Source organism: Lissotriton helveticus, chromosome 6 (genome assembly GCF_964261635.1).
Source record: "Lissotriton helveticus chromosome 6, aLisHel1.1, whole genome shotgun sequence".
NCBI lineage: Eukaryota > Metazoa > Chordata > Amphibia > Caudata > Salamandridae > Lissotriton > Lissotriton helveticus.
The window spans coordinates 332,470,269-332,489,290 of record NC_136067.1 but is presented as its reverse complement, the minus strand read 5'-3'; the positions used below and the strand labels follow the sequence as shown (position 1 = coordinate 332,489,290).

Below are 19,022 nucleotides of genomic sequence, written 5' to 3'. Positions count from 1 at the left end.
ACGCCACCACCTTGTGTGGGTTTGCGGAGTTCCAAAATCGGGCTACGTCTCTTTTGGCGACCAAACTCCCCAGTCCCATTAACATGGGTCACCCCTGCTGTCCCCCATATCTTGCATCAGACCAAGGAGAGTGTGGAGGAACAGGCGGAAATATCACTTATGAGGCTTTTTGGTTTTCCAGATGTTTACTTTATTAAAGATGAGGTACATAGATAATCTGAACAATAGGAATATATATATATATATATATATATATATATCCAGTCTCTATGTTATAATCATCTCTTCCAAGTCGCGCGGAATGGTTGTAACTCTTGTAACCAGGTATTTTCTCTTTGTTTCTCACTGTAGGGTTTTCTCTGGATGGTTGCCGCAAGTACCTTTAGGAGAATAGGAGAGCATGGTGGTAAGTAGAAGATGTGTCAGGCTACCCTCCCCCTTTCTTATGTTCTCCAAGGTATCTTCTATCCTTTTTTATTAATAGGTTAAGAAGTCTTCACTAGTCACTCCTGATAAACAAGACTCCACCTGTCCTATTTGGCCACTAGGGGGCAAAACATGGGGGCCTTCCCGACAGACTCTCAGTGGGAAGACAGGGCATGGCGGAGTTGCATGAACGTATAGAATTGGGACCGGTGCAGGTTGAAATCTGATTACAGGTCCTAAAAGGACCGCATGTGTGCTCCGTGCCAAATGTCCCCTAACCTAGAGATGTCTATAAGGTACCAGGGGGTAAACCCAACTAAGTTAACCACTTGGCCCAACCAATTCCACCTCCAAAGGGTGGTTTGGAGAATAATCCTGCTCGCCAAGCCTGTCCAGCGCAACGCTGATCTCTACAACAAGAACACAACTCTAGTAAGGTCAGGGAGGGCGGCGAGGCACAGTTGTTCCATAAATCCTATCTACTATGGTATCTCATCCCATAGACGCTTGTTCCACTTTGTAAGCAGGGTTGCCTCCATGAAACCAGTTATTCAGGGCCTACAGCTGAGAGGCTCAATAACACAAGAGCATGTCTGCCGCCGCAACACCCCTATCAAAGGTAGATTTCACACATTTCCCAAAGGCGATGCGCACGGCACTCATTCGGCCAAAGGAAAGAGCACACTCTGGTCTGTATCCTTGTAATCCACTGTTTGGGAAGCGGACATGGGAAATGTTGTAGTATGTATAAAAAGCATGACAGGGCCATCATCTTGAAGAGAGCCACTCTCCCCAGTATGTTAATGGACAGTCAGTTCCACCTCTCTCGGTCTCCTACAGACCAGTGGCGTCAAGTTATAAGACCAGTGAGTGTTGGGAGCAGGGAAATATAAATGCTCAGATATAGGAAGCTCAACCTATGGCACTTGAGTCTGCCATGCAGTCTCTGCCGGAGCTGGACCAGAGGGATTTGGAACAGTTGACAAGCAGGCCACAGGCCACCCATATTGTTCTAACATGTGGAGTAGTCTTGGACCCATAGTCTCTGGGTCGGAAACAAAGGGCAAGACATCATACACATGTAGAGCCATCTGATCGTCCATGACGTCCCCCGCCTGAATCCCTGGACCAGTGCATCGCACTGCACCCATGTCGCAACCGGCTCCATCGCCAAGGCAAAAAGGGGAGGCAATAGCAGGTACCCTTGTCTGATGCTACACAGTATTGGGAAGGCCTGTACTGATTTGGGGCATAAAGCCACACTTGGCTAAATTAATCAGCTTGTGGATGACTTTGAAGAGTCTCTTGGCCAGGACCTTGTAGTATAATTTGGGTTCTCTATTGATAAGGGAGATTGGGCAATAGGACATGCTGTTTTCGGGAGTTTGCCCAGTTTTGTGTAGAACCAATTTGGTTGCCACATTCGGCCCTTCTGGGAAGTGGCCAATTACCATGGACTCATTATAGAGGGTTAACAGTTGGGGAAGTAATGACCTGCAGAGTTTCTGGTAGTATTCAATCAGGAACTCATCCAGTCTGGCGTTTTGCCAGGGTTCATATCGGAAAGACCACTTCAAAAGAAACCTGTCATTGTAGTTCAGCTCTGTTCAGTACTAATGGGGTAGGCAAAGTTAAATCCGCTATCAATGGAGCTGAAAACTCTAGGGGTGCCCTCATGCGTTTCGAGTATGAGGTAACATGGTACTCCGCAGATGCAACTACCCAGGCCTCTGTGCCTCTTCCTCATTTCGGATCCACAAGGGTCAGAATCACAGTCTACACTGTGCTGTTTGTGGCTAGCCAATAAAAAAGTTTGCTCGATTTATTGCCTCACCCGTAGACCCTGCTCTGAGATGCGAGGCAGCAAGGCCATGCCTCGTCGAGGCTAAGTTGCCTCAGTGATGCCCTGTTAATCTCTACCTGGTGGTATTCGGTTTCTTCCTCTCCTAACCTCTCCTTTGCACGAGCAATGCAGGCCCCTAACTCCTCCACCTGATAGTGCTTTTGCCTGTCTTTTTCCTTAAGGTGTGTTCATGCCATTCCCTGCTTACATGATGTGCCTGCCGCCCATAGGGTCCCGTGTACTCAGGGCTGCCTTTTACCAATGCAGAGGATGCAGAGGAGCAGTCAGTATGGGCTCTTACAAGATCCTCTCCGTTTGATGTGGGCTCGAAGACGAGCCCTGTTCTTCTTGTGTTCCCTTTGAGTTGGTGGTTTCATAGGTTGGAGGGTGGGTTGGAGAGTTGTTGTGCAGGGGCCTCTTCGGGATTATCAATGAAGAAGAATATGCAGGTGTAAATGATAGTAAGCTAGTTCAGAAATAGGAATATATATTTGATGTTCAATGTCCTCAGTTTTTGTTTCACAGACTCAAACGATTTACAGGAGCCAAGTGTAGTCTGGGAACATAAGGATCTTGGAGGACTGGAATTGTGCTGCATCTTATTCTTTGGCTGTGGATGGGAGATGTGGTTTATGATTTTGGCAATGAAGGGACGAGGGGGTGTGCCTGGGGGTGGTTTCACTACCAGTGGTCTATGCGCCCTCTCGGCGATTAAGCAGATTGATGGTGGCCCTTCATAAATCCATGACAAGATCCATTGTTCCAAGAAATTTCCGGAGACACCCCTCTACACCTTCCAGAAAACTCACAAATCTCAAGTTGTTCGGTCTGGCCCAGTTTTCAACATCCTTTGTATGGTCCTCGGAAGTCTGGGGAGCTTTTGTAAGGAGGGCCACTTCAATCTTGAGGGCAGAAAGGGAATCCTCCAAGTCAGAGATGTGCCCCTTCACGCCTGTCATTCGGTCAGCAAAGTTACATACTTCTTGTCACAGTAGGGCAACATCCACTTTGACCTATCCAATCTCAATTTCAGGAGCTCAGATAATTTAAGAAACAATTACTACCCCGCCAAGCTCTAAATGGAACCCAGGGTCTGCAAAATCTGAGAACTAAACAGGCATGGGTAAGGCTATCCAAAATAGATCCATTGTAGTCATTTTTCACTTTCAGATTGATCAGTGGTGGTAAGGGAGGCAGTGTAATTTCCGTTGTATTGTTTCAACTAATTAGTTTACTTAATTCATATTTTGCATTCTTGGATAGTAGAAGCACCTGGAGCTCCCACTACTCGTTCTCACTTTGGCTCTGCCTCTATCAAACCACAGTAAGGTGATTGCATGGCAAGGATGAACTACTATTTCTCTTTTACTGTTTGATCTGTACTTTCCAATAGCTACTTTTTATTTTTTTTAAAGTAATCTGTTTAGAAAATGCACTTTTTGTACAAACGGTTGGTAGTTAGTTTACTTCATGCTCAGGAAAGCAAATTTTTCACATTCTGCAGTTCAAGAGAAGGTCCCCATGCATAGCTGTGGGAAAGACTAAGGGAACCTTTGGCTCCACATCAGTCCAGGGTCAGATGATGAATAAAGATCAGAGGCATTCTTTCTACTGAAAGGTGCTGCATGCCATTGTAGCCATTCAAGCACTTCAACTGCTTACCAAACAAGATGGTGTGCTGGTATGATCGGACAATACAGTTACAGTAGCCTTTGACAACAGGAAGGAGTCACCAGCGAAGTTTCCCTACCAGCTTGTGGAGGATAGGAAGAAGACCCCCGTCGTTCTTGGACACCAGAAAGTAGTAGGATTAGCACTCACAACCTTCTTCTGGTGTCGCACTCTCTCTTGGCCAAGAGAGATAATACTTCCTTGCGGAGAAGGTAAAGGTGGTGCTCCTACTAATCAAAGAGAGGGAGGAAGAAAAAACTGATCCTTCAGTTTCCTCGTTTCAATCCAAATAATCAAAAGGGGAAGGATCACTTGTCCTGCATGAACCAGGGTATGCAGGAGATAAGGCGAGAGTGTCTCCAATAAAAAACCCTCATGCACGTGTTGAGAAGTGTGGATAGCGGTATATCTTGGTTCTCCGCTCTTCATACACGTGTGTGCATAATCATAGGGTTAGTTTCGGTATGCAGCCTCCACCAGGAGGATCTTACCCTTGGTTAAAAACAGTAGTGACCCAGTGACGTGGACAGTGTTCAAAAATTAAAAACACCCGGATAACCAGAGAATGAACTTTATTGAGTCTGGGTTCGGGTGAATCCCATAAGGGAATGCTCAAAAAGGTGCGTTCTATTGAAAAAATTAGGGTTTCAGGACGCACTAGCATTACTGTGAAATAAAAATGGCCAACATGTTTCAGCCCTATCTGCCGGGATTCGGACTTAAGGGACATTCTTAACAAAGGTTTAGGATTTGTTCCAACCCCGAAAACTGATATTTTCAAGACCAAATGTGAACTGGCAGAATTCTGTCGCACGCTAAAGCTGAAAGCCTTTTTTAAGGATCAACCAAAAAACATTCCAGATGGCGACACATCACTGAGGAACAAGTCCACTTTTTGTCCACTAAACTCTCAGGTTCCAATTGAGATTGTCACTTTTGAGCAAGCGATCATGAGAGAGATAGACGAAATAGCACGGGACCAACAGAGACCCTTTCACAACGTAACAAGGGCAGAACAGACGGCCCTGGATGAACTAAAGAATGACGGACAAATCATAATCAAGCCGGCAGATAAAGGCGGAGGGGTAGTTATACTATCTGCAGCCGGCTACGATAAACAATGTCTGGACTTATTATCGGATGAGAAGTTCTACAGAAGACTAACAATAGATCCCACCAAAAGGTTGCAAACAACGATAAGGATGATGATTGAGGAAGCCGAAGCCCACAATTGGCTATCCAAGAAAGAAGCGCATTGTTTGGTAACAAAGAACCCAAAAACTCCATATTCACTACTGTTTTTAACCAAGGGTAAGATCCTCCTGGTGGAGGCTGCATACCGAAACTAACCCTATGATTATGCACACACGTGTATGAAGAGCGGAGAACCAAGATATTCCGCTATCCACACTTCCCAACACGTGCATGAGGGTTTTTTATTGGAGACACTCTCGCCTTATCTCCTGCATACCCTGGTTCATGCAGGACAAGTGATCCTTCCCCTTTTGATTATTTAAAGGTGGTGCTCCGTCAGCCTGTCATAAGTAGGTGGCATGGAGAGAGGGGGTAATCTCAAAAGAGAAGGAGTAGCCTTCCCAGCCTCAGACGATCTGCAAAACCCACTGGTACGATGTTATAGCCTGCTAGTGGGGCAAGTGATGGCGGATCCTGCCCCCCCACTGGGTGCCCATGGTGGTAAGAGGACTGATTATAAGGGTCTGGAGGCAGCATCTGCAGGGGTAATGGACTGACCCGATCTCTGGCTGTCCAACCAACAGGGACTGTGGGTACGGTGTCCTCGAGCCACGCAGAGGCTGGAAAGCTTGCACTGCATGGTGACTGGTCGCGTAACACATGGCTGGAAGCCCCTTACATGGCCATGAAAGAAGCAGAAGACAGATTGGGGGTGACGAGGGGCCATGGAAAGGCCCAATTACCATGCAGCACCCCTATTGTCGTTAAGTGCTCCAATGCAGAATTTGCCTGGTCTCTGAAGAGATGGGAACCATCAAAGGGCATGTCCATAAATCATGTTTGGACATCCCCAGAAAAGCCAGTAGTCCTTAACCGGGTGTGGTGCCATAGGGGCATCATTGACAAAACCGCTCTGCCTAGTGAGTCAGTGGTATTCAGTCCACATTGAATGGTGAATTTAGCTGCATTCCTCCTGGAGGCATTTTGGCTCGGGCCTCCTCCGGAACTGTTGGCAGCATTTACACAACCGTATCCCACACAACGTGGAAATATCAGCCGCAAAGACATCCAGTGGTCACGGACCTCTATGCCAGGCTGGTGGAAGAAACAATTTTCTTGCTTAAGTTGTCCAGCCTCTTGGATTCCCGATCCCGTGGTGTGGTTGGGAATGCATTAGGATTTACGTGGTAAGTGGAGGCTTGAACCACCAAGCTCTCCTGTGTAGGATATTCTGTGAGGGATTTTGGGTCCCTTGGAGTTAGGCCGTGGCGGCAGGTTACTGTCCTGTTCACATGAGACCCTGTGGTGGGCTTGGACCAAGTCCCAAACAGGACATCAGTAAGTGCTTTGCTAGACGGGAGAAGTGGTCCTGAAGGGGATACTCCCAGTTGTAGCACTTCCGTCAAGACGTTAGTCTTGACTGCCACTAAGGGAAACCTGGGGTCTGGGACCTTGCCTGCCCTACTAACCAAAATTACAAAAGAAGCTCCCTCTTACATAGCCACTGTAGGGGGAGAAAGCATGGCAGTATCTGGAGATGTATCTAGTCTACTGGCGTCCGCCAAATTCTCAAAGCAGTCCATGTTGGTATAAGATGGCTGGTATTCTTCGGGGTTCAGTGACCCCTCTCATTTACTCCCCAAGTCTTAGCCCATAAGAAGAGGTCTCAGGCTTCAGCCTGAAAGGCATGGCTCCAGTTGGCGTCAGATTCCATGACGCTGCTCCGTGTCGGAGTCAGGGATATAGATTGGGACGGTGCCAGCGGCATCAAGAGCGTTGGCCTTGGGACTGGCACTGTGGAATGTCGAGATGGCACGAGCGGTGCTGATCTGGATCCATCTGTGGATCCTGGGGGCCGGAAGCGCCAGAGCCACCAGCATGGATTCAGTAGGGGCCCCGTCTGAACCCCCAGGGTCTGAAGGCGAGCCTAAGAGAACAGACTACCCAAATATGAGGTGCCTAGCCTCATAACAGTCTTTTAATTAGGCAGGGGGGTCGCTGTGGCTCCAATAAACTCGGGGAGGCACGGAGACGGCCCAGGAGCTGGCTCAACTGCAGAACCAATCCTCAAGTGTTTATGCATCGCACCCTCAAAGCCTTTAGGTCAATTTCATGGCAATCGGAGCAGGCCTTCGGGTCGAAGTTACGCTTGAGGTCCCAAAGGCAAACAAGGTGCGGGTCTGTCATCATAATAGAGTGGTGACAGGCACCTCAGGAAATGAAGCTGGCCTTCTACGATGACATTCCTACCACACCAGGAGGAAAAAACATTAAAAAACCTATATATGCACTGCGCGGGTCACTTCTGGTGCAGATGACGCCACGCGGAGTCAAACTTCGCCACCAACCTGTGTGCAGAGGTATTGCTCAAGAATAATTTCCGAACCCAGTCGGACGTCTGTGGATAATTCTATGGTATGGAATATGCGGCTAGAGGTCTCTGTCAGATACAGTGTCGCAGCCTGCTTGAAACACTTCTCAGGCAAGTTGACTGTCGGTATTCAGGGTTGCTCCTCCAGGAGAATGACTGTCTCGGGAATAAGAATCTGATGTTATTCAACCTTGGTGTTGAGGTTGCGTTTTCAGGTGTTTTCTGTTTACAACTTTAGCAGGTTGCTGCAGCACTTCATTGCTCTAGTAAGTAATAGGTTGTCTTTGATGAGACCTAAGTGCCCAGAATAGGTAGGACTGGGGTGTAGCATAGGTTTGTTGTATGTATACATCAACATGCATGGAAATATTGCAAGTGTAAGTAAATTTAATAATAGGGAATGCAATTTTACACAAGGGCCTACAATGTTAAGCTAAATAATATGCTGTTTATGGTGCATCTGCTACATGTGAAAACAAACTTTATCTATGTGAGTAAATGGCCCTGAAAAAACTTGCTATACGACGTGCAATAAGAGATGAAAACAATGCAAAGTTCCATATATGGTGAAAGGACAGCCAGTAAATCAATGTCATAACAAAATTACAGTTTAAGGTGAATTAGGCTCCAGCAGTCTTAGTTAACATTGTGATCACTACATTTGAGGACTTCTGGGGGATGAGGAGCACTCAGGACTGGTAGTGTAACTTGAATAAAGCTACCTGGGGCTGGTTTAGGGATGTTCAGTTTTCCACATCTGGGCTCGGTAAAGAATTAGTATTACTTCTTGCAAATAGCTAGACAAAGATACAACAAATGTTTTTTTTTTGCCTTGATATCATAACATAAAGACATTGACCAGATCCCTGCAAATAAAGCTGAAGTCCATTGACAATATATCTTCTTTCAGCTTTACTAACTAGCTCAAAGAAACCTTTTAAAAGCATGCAATTATGCATATCCAACAATTTTAAATACAGAAAAATGCTTCTCCTGTTGTTTTGGGCCTGCTGTTCTAGAGGGTCTCCCTTTTAACAAAAAACGTACCAGAATATTATCACTATTGATGCTTTGCTATTTAACTCTGCAGAGTGAGGAACCCAGATTTTTACACGTTAAAGACCAAGATAAAAAGTAAATCTAATTTTCACAGAATTATTTTCGAATTTCAGAGATGAAGGCTGCCCTCTAACTAAAAGTACTGGCTTACTTATGTGTCATCACCCCTACCTTGTAAAGGTAAAATCTTCACTCCAAACTCGTCTAGGAAACCAAGAGCACGAATGAGGTCCAACTCCTCTTGAATGGGACTAGGACAGTCAGTAATCAATTGCAAGCAACTCCTGAAATATAAGAAAAGCATGTTAGCAAGATGACTGTATTATTTAAAATGTATATATACATGCACATGCTTGTTTATTATTATGGACAGAGTGATTTCAGAATTGCAATCCCAAATGAGTGATATAATTCCTATATTCAAATTACCTTTATTCACATGAATTAACCCCTCCACCCCACAAATTACAAAGTTGAGCCAATAGAATACCAAAGCAAAACAAAAATGAATGTATGGTGTTCTACTCTTCGCTCTGCTAATCATCCACCCCAGCTATTCAATCAATCAATCAAGCAATTCAGATTTGTAGAACGCTGCTAATCACCCATGAGGGTATCCAGGCGCTTGGTTCTTCTGAGGATCAGTCGAAGAGCCAGGTCCTGGCTCTGTTAGCATAGACACTATGTTATTACTTAGCGTTAAAGAGGCAAAGGTATTCCTGGTCTAGAGGAAATCTGAAAGATAAAAGAATAGTGTCCTTCCATGAGCATGACCGAAAACCATGTATGCCAACTTAGCAGGCCGAGAATTTGGACTTGCATTCGTGGGACAGACTGGCACGGACTAAAAACACCCATTGTACTAGCAAATCGGCAACACTATACCGCCAAAACCGTCTTTAAAACAAATAGCCAAGCAAGAGTACTTTATTTCTCATCACATTAGCACAAGAAGTTACATCACTGAATCTCCCACCATCCATCTGCAAAAGAAATGACATCACAGTTTTCCAGCAAATGGCACTCTACACTCCTCCTCCCTACCGGGGCCTACTTAATGGCATCTGCAAAACACATTTGCAGCAGACATGGTCAGTGGGTGCGCTGCTGGCAAGCCAAAGGCACACCCATCTGTGCCTGTCTGCGTGAGGACTGCGCCAAGAGCAGGAACCCTGGTCTCCCTCTATCCACTGCTACCCTGCCACGCTCCACCATACTCTCAACCCCGGCCCCGACTCACCACACCCCACAACATGAACATACACCTCCTGCAAGTTCTCAGGCACTCTCCCACACCCCAGACCCACCACTCCTGTGCCATCAAGACCCAGGACCCCACTCGCTCATACTCACACAAACAAGCCAGCCGATCAAGCTCACACATACCAAACACTACCCACACAACAAAGCACACTCTTTTGCATGCTCCCGAACACCCGCTTGCTCACCAAACACGCCATGGAGATAAGGGACCTACTGCACAACCACTCTCCAGACCGGCTCTTCCTCACAGAAACATGGCGAAACCCATCCTTTGCATCAGACTTCACAGCCTCTGGCTACAAAATTCCCAGGCAAGACCATCAGTACAAGCCCCGAGGTGGAGTTGCCATCATATTCAAAGATAACATTAGATGTACGACCTACACGGACAACCACACCAGCTACATGAAACAGCTCACTTTCAAGAGACACACCCACGGCAAGTTCTCCCTGGGTGGAGGCCTCGTATACAGACTGCCAGAACCCCCCACAAATTTCTCCAGCGACATTACAAACTTTATTGCAACCTTTATCATCAGTGTCAGCTCCTTCATCCACCACGTAGACCATAACTTTCACCTAGAAGACCGCACCAACCAAAACTCCACTGTCCTTCTACGACACCTTGGAAACTTGGCCTCAGCCAGCATGTTACCAAACCCACCCACACTGCCAGACACCTATTGGACACGATTCTACCTCAGTCAACAACCTCAAAGCAACTATATCAAAGCACAACCTCATCAGTTTTAACATACTGATCCTATACCACCACAGACTTACCACCACCAAAACTGCAGGAGGCTGTTAGAAAAGCATCACAAAAGAGGAGTTGGTTATTCCACACTCTCCTTGCACCAGCTTGAGCAAACCAGCAACTTGCGGTAAGCCATCAAGAACCTCAACAGCTGGATCACAGCATGTGCCAAAATCCCGACTCCCCTCAAGCGCAACCAAAAGGCAAGAGCTGGACCACAGGACAGTTGGTACACAGAAGCTGGTGAAACCCCACTACAAGCAACTGGAGAGCAATTGGAGAACAAGTCAAAACACCTCAGATAAAGACATCTTCGAATCAGCCCTAAGACACTACCACCAGCAGATATGGAACACCAAGCGCACAGCTCTTGAAGATCACATCAACACTGCCACTAACAGCAGCATGGAAATCTTTGACATCATCAAGAATTTCACTACGCTTCCAGCCACCTCCACTATCACCCCCCCCTCACAAGACCTTTGCAACAAGCTCTACGAATTTCTTCTGCAAAAAAAAAATCTCATCCCAATAAACCACCTTTGAACCTCAGGGCTGTAAACTGAACCCTGACCTCGTGGCCCATTGACATGACAAAATTGCTGCTACCATGAAGACCATCCATTCCAGGGGCCCATCTGACCCTTACCCCACCATGCTTTTACCCAAAAACTCCATCCGATCAGCAAAGCACTAACGCCCATCCTCAGCGCTTACATCAACTCATTCCCTAACACCTGGAAACATGCCAATGTCATGCCCCTGCTCAAGAAACCATCCTCTGACCCAGCCACACTTTCCACCTACTGACCCATCCCCCATCTATCATATATAGCAACGTTTTTAAACTAATCAACCAATGACTCACTAACCACCTCAGAAACTACCAGTTCTTTCAATGTCACACAGTCCGTGTTCAAGTCCAGCCACAGTACAGAAACAGCACTCATCACCGCCACAGACATCATCTACATGATCCTTGACAGAGGAAACATGGCAGCTTAATTCTCTTGGACCTCTCTGTAGCAGTTCACACGGTCTCACGCTCCAACCTCATCAGGCACCTGCACAAAATTAGCATCCAAGGACCCTCCATACCTTGGATTTGCTCCATCTTAATGGATAATATATAGACTGTCAGCCTGGAACTGTACTCATAGGAAGCCTGAAAAATCATCTGTGTAGTGCCTCAAGGTTCATAGCTCTGCCCCACCCTCTTCAATTCTTCAATACATACATGAGCCCTCTGGCCAATGTCATCTGCACACACAACATCAACATCTTCTCCAATGCCGATGACACACAACTCAAACACTCCCTCTCAGATAAGATCCCCAACACAAGAGACAAACTCACTGCATAACCAAAGTTGCTAACCGGATGAAAGCCAACTGTCTCAAGCTCAATACCATCAAGACTGAAGTAGTGATCTTCAGTAAGAACACCTCAACTTGGGACTCCAGCAGGTGGCCAGCCAAATTCGGATCCACACCCACATCAAGCACCCACGCAGGGAATCTCTGAGTAATACTCAACAGCAAACTGGACATGAACACACAGGTCAACGCCGTCACTGCATCCTGCTTCCACACTGTGAAGATGCTGAAGAAGATCTTCGAATTGCTCCCAAGCAAAACTAGAAAAGCTGTCACTCACGCCCTAGCAAGTTGGACAACAGAAACACCTTCTACGTGGGAACTCCAAGCAACTCACAAGAAGACTACAAACCATCCAGAATTTGGCAGCCAGAACCTCCCACACAGAACTCACATCACACCACACAACACAACACAACACCTAAGGGAGCTTTAGTGGCTCCAGATCCAAAACACACTTATTTCCAACTCCTTACACACACATTCAAGGGACTACATAACTTAGGCCCTACTTACCTGAACAGTAGCATCTCCTTCCACCAACCACCTAGATACCTCCACTCCACAGGACTCCTACTCACACATATCCCTTACATACACAGAACCACATTAGGAGGACAGGCATTCTACATTGCTCCTAAAGCGTGGACCAGCCTTCTCCTCTTTTTGAATTCTGTATGAAGCTAAAGACCTGACTTTTTAATTAACAAACCCATCATAGGGAGGGCTTGGTACACACACACTCCTGCTCATGGCCAGGATACCCTCACCATACATTAACCACTGGCTGAGCTTCCACCAACCCTCCCTCGCTCATACCCCTCACATCCGCCGAAGCAACAGTGGAGTCCATTCCTTCTCCTACCTCGCCACAAAGTCCTGGAACAGCCTTTCCTTTCCCTCCATCTCCGCACTTCCCCCTCTCTTCAGGAGTTCAGAAGGGAATTGAAGACCTGGCTATTCAACTAATGCCACCTGAGCAGCTTGTAACTCATCGCCTGGATACACTGGCGGGTGATAGGCTGCAACTTATAAATAAGGTTTGATTGACTGATTGATGTTGTTTTTATGTCCAGTTTGCCTGACTTCTTTACTGGGCAAAGGCACGGACATTATAAGACACAGAGATGAATTGAGGAAGGTGACTGAAAATATTAACACCCAGGCTTTTGGGGAAAATGCCAGTCTTGATGTGATGTGAGCTGTAACTGAGATAAGATTTAAAAGAAGCATAGGTCCTGCCAATCTACTCTACCCGGCATTGTATTCTGTGGCTGATACTAACAGAAATTGTTTTCGGGTGAACACCAGTACCATGGCCCTATCTTTGGATTACGATCCATACCTTATATGGCATGAAGAAATGGTTTCTAATGGCCTGCAACTTTAATATAATAATACATCCATCAGATGAACATGCATGTAGTAGTAGGGCTGGCCCATAATACAGAAAAGCACAAATACAAAATTATAGATGACACTGGACACCTAAGAGCACACAAAGTAAACAAAAACCTAATTAAATAGCAGATAAGTGCCGTAGCTGGGGCTTGCCATATGGTACATCTGCCAGTGCTCCTTCTGCCCAACAAAACACTTTACAGGGACAAAGCGCATTCAATAAGTTAACTGTTAGTAATGTGGCTGACAAAAAAATCCTCAGAGTAAAACACGTTTGTCTTGCGCACCCATCAACCAAACAACAATTACAGTCAAATAATTAAGGAACTGAAGGTCCACACCATCTTAATTCAAAAGCGAGTAAGTAATTCAACTCGAAATATAAAACGGAAACATTGAAACTAGTTTAGGTAGGTCAAAGGGTATGATAGAAATCACTACATGAAAATTAAATGGAAAACAATCTTCTTAGCACACAGATCAAAATGTGTTTAATATCAATTAATACTTTATTTGATTTTGATTAAAATCACAAAATTTCAACAAGAAAAACAAACATTGCGAGCGCAGCCAGTAATAGGTATACATACTCTAAAATCATCAAATAGCTCAATATACAATTAAAATATATAGCAGAGAACACTAAAAAGGGGTTTGAGCCCGACTCTATGCAGGTGTTGTCCGGTACCGATTTGCCTTCTTATACTGATTACATTACATCAGAAGGTATAGACAGAGAAACGAACAAGTGCAGTCTCAAGCCTTTGCAGATAGTGCAGTGCAAGTATGCATTTTCTAATGCTCAGTAGATGTTTGATAAAAGGTGGACGCGTATGTGAATAACAACAACAGCACGTGTAAGGTGCTCTGGTTAGAATATTATCGGAGGGACAAGAGGGGAGACTAGGCAATGAAAAATGTTTTACCTAAATCTAGCGAGAAGAAATCTCAGGTACTGGGAAGCTATAGATGTCAAATTGTATTGCGAGACACGACCCACTTCACCTCTCATAGCCAGGTAAGTGGAAGCAGATGAGCTCTAACCGCTGCCAACCTATTGGCATCCAATTTCCCGCTATACATTTATTTAATGGCACCTTTCCAAAAACCACCATAAAGAGGGGGGTTTCATCAAAGAAGTCAGGTCTAGATAATCTGATGGCCATATCTCTGATGCCCCGTAACCAGGGAACGTTCAGCACATGATCAGAACCCAACAGTCCTAATAATTTGTCTGTTTAACAGGGACTCATTCTTACCCCAGACAAGGCGCCACAACATGATGGGGCTAGAACTGATACTATTCTAGAAATCAGAGAAGCAAAGAGTAAATGTGAATACCTCTGAATCACACGATGAGATCAATCGGAGAAATTGATAATGAAACCCAAGATAGGAAAACTGTAGTATTTCGGTCTAGTCTTTTTAGAATGCTTATCGTTGGTGTTCTGTTTAGTGTTCCATTTAGAATGTATTCTGAATGTATTTTCAAAAAGAACTGGTTTTTGTAAACGTTGTATGCTGAGCTGCTGCGCAGCACCTGTCAGAGAATAAAGCTTCTTCAAAACCTTAATTGAGTACGACTCAATTACTACAAAATGACGTGGCGACGATTTATCGACAGGTGTCTGCTACCCACGCAAGAACTAAGCCATTCGAGAGGTTCTACACAACAGAAACCTGCACTTTTGACACGTCGTGATCAAACGCTTCCATCTGTTCAACATATTGAACGAGGATTAACACGTCGAAGAAACTGTCAAAGTTTAAGGTACTGTTTTATTATTCTTACCGAAACTCATCGGCAGCGGCTATACTTCGCAGTCACTATACCCGTTGGTATGACAACGTACATACGTACAAATTAGCATACAAACTAAAACAAGGAGGCCTTGTTCAAACGTTCAACGTCATACGTTCACTCTAAGTGGAACGCAACGTTAGCCAGTGAAACGCACCGTCAATTTTCTCTCACGTAAACTCCATTTTAATAACATTGGAACGCAAATGTTTTTTTGAACCGCAACGTTACGAAGCAAGCCATTTTAGTTACCCTACGACTCGAATTGAAAGACAGCGCTTTCTTCACCTTGAAAGAAGACACATTGTCGGCTGAATGTCACAAAGGAATAGACATTATCCTCGAAAGTTTCACAAAATTACACCACGTTGCCGCATTGAAGGAAAGGGTACCGTTATTCTTTATTATTAGCGTGTTTCTCTTTCGAAATTGACTCAAAGATTTCCCGAAATTATACCACATTGCCGCTTTGAAGGAAACGATACTCATTATCAGCGTGTTCCAAAATCTCTATTCATTCACGGTGACACGCACACCCGATAACAGTTATTTTCACTACTATATTAAAACGAACACCCTGCAATTGCTCCTTTTTAATGAAAATTTAAACTTTTATCTTGTCTCAACAGATACGTCTATTAATCTGTGTTAATATCAGTTTTAGTTTTTCACAAAGTCAAAAGTTTATATTGGTTACATGGTATTATCAAAAGTTGTGATAGTGAATATACATTTCTAAATTATTGTTTTATAGTACTTTTAATAATCCGTAACGTCCATATCTGCTAAAGAAAATGAGTTTACAAGCTGTTTCTCCTCCATCTCCTTTTCTTGATCTACCGGGCGAACCACCTATAGTCTGGAAAAAGTGGTTTGATGCTTTTACCACATATCTAGGAGCTATAGGTGCTTCCAGGTACAGGGCAGAAAGGAAGAAGTATCTTTTACTAAATAGTCTTGGGTTCGAAGGTCGTTCAATTTTCAAGCACTTACCACCTTTGGTACGTCCTCCTGAAGAGGAGGATTTGGACGATTATACAGAAACAGTTAAGTTATTAGAATTGCGTTTCGATATCAAACCTAGTTTGGATGTTATCAGACACAAGTTTTATAAACGTGAGCAGAAACAAGGAGAAAAAGTAGAAGATTTCATTTCTGCGTTAAGGATACTTAGTGCAGAGTGTGAATTCGAGAATTTTAGAGATCAGATGATCAGAGATCAATACATTTGTAAATGTGTTGACAAAGGAATTCAACAGAAGTTACTCGCTTTAGGTAATCCCTCTCTTGAAGAAACTGTACGTGTAGCTAAAAGTATTGAATTTTCTAAACTTTCTGTTAAGGAACTTGATGGTAAATTATCTACTCCTGTTTCTAGAGACGAAACTATAAGTGTTGTGAAAATGCAAGAAACTAAAACAAATTCAGGTGGCCGTACGGAAGTTTTTTAAACAGAGTAATATTTGTTTTAAATGTGGGAATTTTCCACATTTTAAGTCTGGACTTCCATGCCCAGCTTGAAATGTCACCTGTAGACTGTGTGGGAGGTTGGGTCATTTTGCTAAAGTCTGTCAAAATACAAAACGTAATATTTCTCAAACACAGTCTAACAAACAGTGGAGCAATTTAAATAATTCTACTTCTGTTGCTTATGTTTCTGACTATATCCAAGATGACACCTCTAGCATTCAAGATGATTTGAGGGATATGGTCGCTGTTTGTTGGGGGTAGTATGGATGATTCTGAAAGTGAATGTGTTGACCCTTATACTGACATTGGTATAGGTGACAAAGTAGTTTGTTTACTAGTTGACTCTGGAGCCAGGATAACTATGTTGACTCAAGAACTTTTTAAAGAAGTTTGGGGTGACCGTAAACTTTTTCCCCCCGACAGATCTCCTGTCAATTATGAAGGAAGAAAGATCGAACTCAAAGGTTATTTCAAAGACTCCCTGGAGTTTAGAGGAAGGAACATTTTCGGTAAAGTGTATGTTTCCATCAAAGGATTGAATATTCTTGGATGGTTTCATCAAGGTTTATTCAAAATGGTTCTCCGTCCTGGTACTAAAGCCCTGTGGCAGAGGGCTGAGGGCTTCGCGCTGAGCGCTGGGGATTGACTCTTTGTTTTAATTCTACCTTGTTGGCGCTGCTGACTGCTAGCGGCTTCGCTGCTCTGCCTACCGCCGTCCCGCTGATTACAAGCGGGGAACGGCGACTTGTATTTTAAAAATTCACCACGCCCACCCGCCCTCCTGATCCCTCCCCCACCGCGTCACTATTTACTTAATCTGGCTTGTTCCCCCTCGCGCGCTGTCTAAAGCCCTGTGGCAGAGGGCTGGGGGCTTCGCGCTGAGCGCTGGGGATTGACTCTTTGTTTTAATTCTACCTTGTTGGCGCTGCTGACTGCTAGCGGCTTCGCTGCTCTGCCTACCGCCGTCCCGCTGATTACAAGCGGGGAACGGCGACTTGTATTTTAAAAATTCACCACGCCCACCCCGCCCTCCTGATCCCTCCCCCACCGCGTCACTATTTACTTAATCTGGCTTGTTCCCCCTCGCGCGCTGTCTAAAGCCCTGTGGCAGAGGGCTGAGGGCTTCGCGCTGAGCGCTGGGGATTGACTCTTTGTTTTAATTCTACCTTGTTGGCGCTGCTGACTGCTAGCGGCTTCGCTGCTCTGCCTACCGCCGTCCCGCTGATTACAAGCGGGGAACGGCGACTTGTATTTTAAAAATTCACCACGCCCACCCCGCCCTCCTGATCCCTCCCCCACCGCGTCACTATTTACTTAATCTGGCTTGTTCCCCCTCGCGCGCTGTCTAAAGCCCTGTGGCAGAGGGCTGAGGGCTTCGCGCTGAGCGCTGGGGATTGACTCTTTGTTTTAATTCTACCTTGTTGGCGCTGCTGACTGCTAGCGGCTTCGCTGCTCTGCCTACCGCCGTCCCGCTGATTACAAGCGGGGAACGGCGACTTGTATTTTAAAAATTCACCACGCCCACCCCGCCCTCCTGATCCCTCCCCCACCGCGTCACTATTTACCTAATCTGGCTTGTTCCCCCTCGCGCGCTGTCTAAAGCCCTGTGGCAGAGGGCTGAGGGCTTCGCGCTGAGCGCTGGGGATTGACTCTTTGTTTTAATTCTACCTTGTTGGCGCTGCTGACTGCTAGCGGCTTCGCTGCTCTGCCTACCGCCGTCCCGCTGATTACAAGCGGGGAACGGCGACTTGTATTTTAAAAATTCACCACGCCCACCCCGCCCTCCTGATCCCTCCCCCATCGCGTCACCACCCATATAGCCACACATTATGTGTCAGCGCAGCGGACGAGCGCAGCGGGCGCGACGTAGGCGCGCCGGAGTTGCGCCAGAGTCAAGCCCGTCTGCGCCCGTCCGCGGCCGGCCGGGGCTAGGGGCCATTACCCCTGGTTCTCGCCTCCATTATTCAGCCGCGGCTTTGCTCCGACTGCGGGGCCATTGGTCCCTTGATCCCTGCTCTATTCATCGGATCGCACTGCTGGGCTGTAACTCTCCCTGCCATGCCTGTCCATCTGGTTGCCCGTCCCCTCTCGTGTCATCTCCGTCCCTCGCCCCACCCATCACTGATGACTCTCATCCTCCATCATTATCTATCAGATTACTTAATACTAGATCTGCTGCTAAACATCATCATGAACTTTTTACTCTTTTAGACACTGATAAACCCGACCTTCTACTGCTAACAGAAACATGGTTCACTGAAGCTTCCCTCCCTTCCCTCTTGGCCACCCTTCCCTCCACTTATTATGCCATCCGCGCCGACCGTCCTGGTGGGAAAACAGGTGGAGGCGTTGCGCTTATCGCCCGCTCAGATTTCCAGTTTCAAGTCCTC

General features: G+C 45.7%; 1 protein-coding gene and 1 long non-coding RNA gene across 4 annotated transcripts in view; one reads left to right on the top strand and one right to left on the bottom strand.

Moving 5' to 3' along the window:
- NBAS (NBAS subunit of NRZ tethering complex) overlaps window positions 1-19,022 on the bottom strand; it is a 2,361,081-nt gene that overhangs the window by 1,557,171 nt on the left and 784,888 nt on the right. For all 3 annotated transcript variants that reach the window (XM_078647778.1, XM_078647779.1, XM_078647780.1), the window contains exon 31: window positions 8,736-8,848. In XM_078647778.1, coding sequence (XP_078503904.1) covers window positions 8,736-8,848 — 113 coding nt within the window. The remainder of the gene's footprint in view (window positions 1-8,735; window positions 8,849-19,022) is intronic.
- LOC144762551 (uncharacterized) overlaps window positions 1-19,022 on the top strand; it is a 134,148-nt gene that overhangs the window by 1,272 nt on the left and 113,854 nt on the right. The window contains exon 2 of the long non-coding RNA XR_013596106.1: window positions 352-406. This is a non-coding gene — a long non-coding RNA (uncharacterized LOC144762551). The remainder of the gene's footprint in view (window positions 1-351; window positions 407-19,022) is intronic.